Raw genomic sequence first — 3,413 nt, forward strand, 5'->3', positions numbered from 1 at the left:
TTGTCCGCGCTGAAGCAGGCCGCAGCGGACTTTATGCAAATGGCCATTTCGGTCGATCCGCCAGGTCCCACATTCGGAGCGATTTTACCCCAACAGCCTCAGGACGCTGAAAATATTGCCTACATTGAGAAAATTAATACAATTTTAGAGGTAGAGACTGAGCAACCACAGCAAGAAACGGTGACGCCTCCTGTAGCAGTACAACTACCCAGGAGAAAGAGGGCGCACGATATCAGATTAGACCTCCTCCAGCAACAAACAGGAACCCAGGGTGAGGTTGTTAATAAGTTGGGACAAAATTGAAAGAAAGCTGTCCAGAAGAAATGATCTCTTAAAAGATATACGGGATTTTAAGAGGGAAAAATTAAAAATATTTAAGGAAGCGCATGAATTGAAAAAAATAACATCATATGCTTGTTGAAGAGCAGCATTTGAATAAAAAAATTTAACAAAAAAAACTGGAGCTCTTAGAAAAATAGATCTCCAATTTAAGTTGAGGCTTTTTACCTTTATTTATACCAATATTTTTTACTATTAAGATCAGTTGAATGAACTGTTATTTTTTTTTAGTTTTAAGAAAAGTGAATTTTGTATTTTTTGTTGTGATATAGTATTTTTTATTAAATCCAAAGAGAATTAGGTACATATATTTTGTATACTTTATCGACGGCTGAGTGGGAGATCGACCTATCTCGGCAGTCGGTTCGAAATCGCCGTATCGCAGAAAAGTTTTCAATAAAGCCCTATCTCAGATTTGATTGAAAAACGCCATATCTCATATGCAAATATATTGGGATAGGCCGTTTTTGATTCAAATTCTGAAATAGGGCGTTCTTCAATCAAATTCTGAAATAGAGTGTTATTAGGAAGTTTTCTGAGATATGGCATTTTCGAACTGGCTGCCGAGATAGGACGACCTTTTATTCAGCCTTCGATATGTGATATGTTACTTTTAAGGAAAACTGAATGAAAAGTTGAAATGAAAAAGGTTGATTTCATAGCTGAAAATGAATAAACATGAAGAACGCTAAAAAGATATAAATGTGTTGTTTACTTTTAATAAAATTGAATTTAAAATTAAATACTTTATTCAACTAAAAGATTGTTTTATTCATTTAAACATTGCATTACATTATATCTTATATCAGAGGCTACGGTGTTATCATTCTCGGTTACATTTGGACTTGCAACTTCCTGCGAGATTGTCGGATCTTCCTCCCAGTCTGCTTTATAGTGTAAACCAATATTATACAACGCGCAACATGCATTTATTATTGACCCAGCTTTGTCAGGTTTATAGTGCAGGCCCCTTTCAGCAGAAAGACATCTAAATATAGACTTAAGGACGCCATTTGTCCGCTCTATCACATTTCGGGCTTTAGAATGGATTGTATTGTATTTTGCTTCAGGAGATTGAGGTTCCGCTGAACGAAAAGGGGTCAAAAGATGTGGTTCTAATGGAAATCCAGAATCACCTAGGTATTTTAAGGTTACATCAAAAGGTTTCATAACTATTAACGAAATACAACCTAGAAGCCAGGTGTTCGGACCAAAATCATTAGAAACCATTTGTTTCAAATCACTATTGTTCCAAATAAAAGCATCATGAGTAGATCCTTGATGTCTAGCATCAACATACCGTATCCGCATTTGGTAATCGCACATCTACAAAAAAACAAAAATGAAATGTCGTACAAAATAACAAGATAACATAACTCACCAGTAAAACATTCAAACTGAAATATCCTTTTCTGTTCATATATAAGTGGCGAACATCCTCCTTCGGTAACATTATATGCACATGTGTCCCATCTATACATCCAACACCACGAAATTTCGTTTTCGAGTAAAAGAAGTTCTTGTTTTTGGATTTCTCTTCCTCGGTCATTTTTGAAGTAATCCATTGATTGGAAATTTTTTCCTCAATCAGTTGAAGCATCTCTTTTAAAACAACCGACATCGTAGGTTGCGCCAGTCCCAAATTGAAATCATTGCCGTGAGACTTCAGAAAACTTCCTTCTGCAAAAAATCGGAGAGCTGCGCAAACTTTTATTAGCGGAGGTACTGCAGTTGAACGATGGTTCCGCCTAAAGTCATTCCTCAATGTATTTACCAAATATAATACAGCTTCTATTGGAAGTCGGAAATATGCTTTAAATCTGAAATCAAAAACAATCACAATAAAAAGTCTTCCAAGCGTTAACTTTTGGGAAATGTTTAGTTATTGGTACAATGAATTTGTGGTGCGCAGCGGGGGGGAGGGGCCGTTGCATCTCAAACCCCACCCATTACAAAGATCACAGTCCCAACTTCTATTGTCAAAGGTATACAACATTTCTTGTGCGTATAATTCCGGCTACGCCATCCAAAGTACTTTTGCGCAGAACCCACATACAAATTTACAAAAAAAGTAGAATTTCATCATTTGACTCACGTATATGTTAAAGTTTTAAAATTCCGGTGACGCGTTTGAACACCACAACTTAAAATCATTGTACAAATAACTAAAACGTATCCTAACTTTTACTTACAGTGCCGGCGGCAGCTCTAAAGGATTGGAATTATCCCTTAAATGTCGCCTGATTGATGCTGCGTTCGTACACTCCTCCTCCTCTTCAAAAAATAGTTCTATTGAACTAAGCATTGTAGCAAGACTTATTATTAAAAACTCTATATTAATAACTTTATTTCACTTTTATTTTGCGATTATTTTGCTTGTTTACCTATCCTGCGCTGGTTGACGAGCTGTCAAATTTCAATAATCGATAACTTTTCAGCAACTGGCGATAGTTGCCATTCGTAATACAAATTTTCTTTTCAGTTGCGTTGCAAGCTGCCAACCGAAGCATAGTTGCGTTGCTATACATAATCGACCCATTAAACTCATGACAATTTACCATAACGACCCGATATCAGGCGGACATTGCGGAAACAAAAAACTCTATGCAAAATTACGTACAAAATACTATTGGAAAAATATGACACGCGATATTGCTAAATTTGTAAAAAGCTGTGAGAAATGTTTATTAAATAAAGTAAAACCCATTGTTTTAGACGTACGCACACTCCGAGGCCCAAACATCGACTCGGACAACTATCTTGTTGCAGCCAAGATACGCACCCGCCTCTGTGCAGCAAAAAATGTGCGCTCAAATATGCAAGGAAAGCTTAACCTCGAAAAGCTGCAATCGCAACAGACAGCCAACGCTTTCGCTACTCGACTCTCACACCTGCTCTCAGAGAGCACTCTGCAACAAATCGACATATGCGAGCAGTGGAACCATTCCCACGACAGCCGGTTCTACGTACCGGAATGACATTCCCACGACAGCCGGTTCTACGTACCGGAATGACTCGGTTTTACCCGACCAAGGGCTGTTGTTTCGGCGATCTAACCCCGTTTAGTTCGGCGA

General features: G+C 37.8%; 1 protein-coding gene across 1 annotated transcript; it reads right to left on the reverse strand.

Moving 5' to 3' along the window:
* Positions 1-1,054: 1,054 nt before the first annotated feature.
* Positions 1,055-3,000, reverse strand: LOC118740026 (putative nuclease HARBI1). Its single transcript, XM_036471845.1, has 4 exons — positions 2,532-3,000; positions 1,721-2,159; positions 1,530-1,665; positions 1,055-1,475 (listed from the first exon to the last, which is right to left on the reverse strand). The coding sequence occupies exons 1-4, from the start codon at positions 2,642-2,644 to the stop codon at positions 1,108-1,110; spliced, it is 1,056 nt and encodes a 351-aa protein (XP_036327738.1). The 5' UTR covers positions 2,645-3,000; the 3' UTR covers positions 1,055-1,107.
* Between the last annotated feature and the right edge of the window lie 413 nt (positions 3,001-3,413).

The sequence above is a fragment of the Rhagoletis pomonella genome, unplaced genomic scaffold (assembly GCF_013731165.1).
Source record: "Rhagoletis pomonella isolate Grant_MI unplaced genomic scaffold, Rhpom_1.0 Rhpom_scaffold_00001, whole genome shotgun sequence".
Lineage (NCBI taxonomy): Eukaryota > Metazoa > Arthropoda > Insecta > Diptera > Tephritidae > Rhagoletis > Rhagoletis pomonella.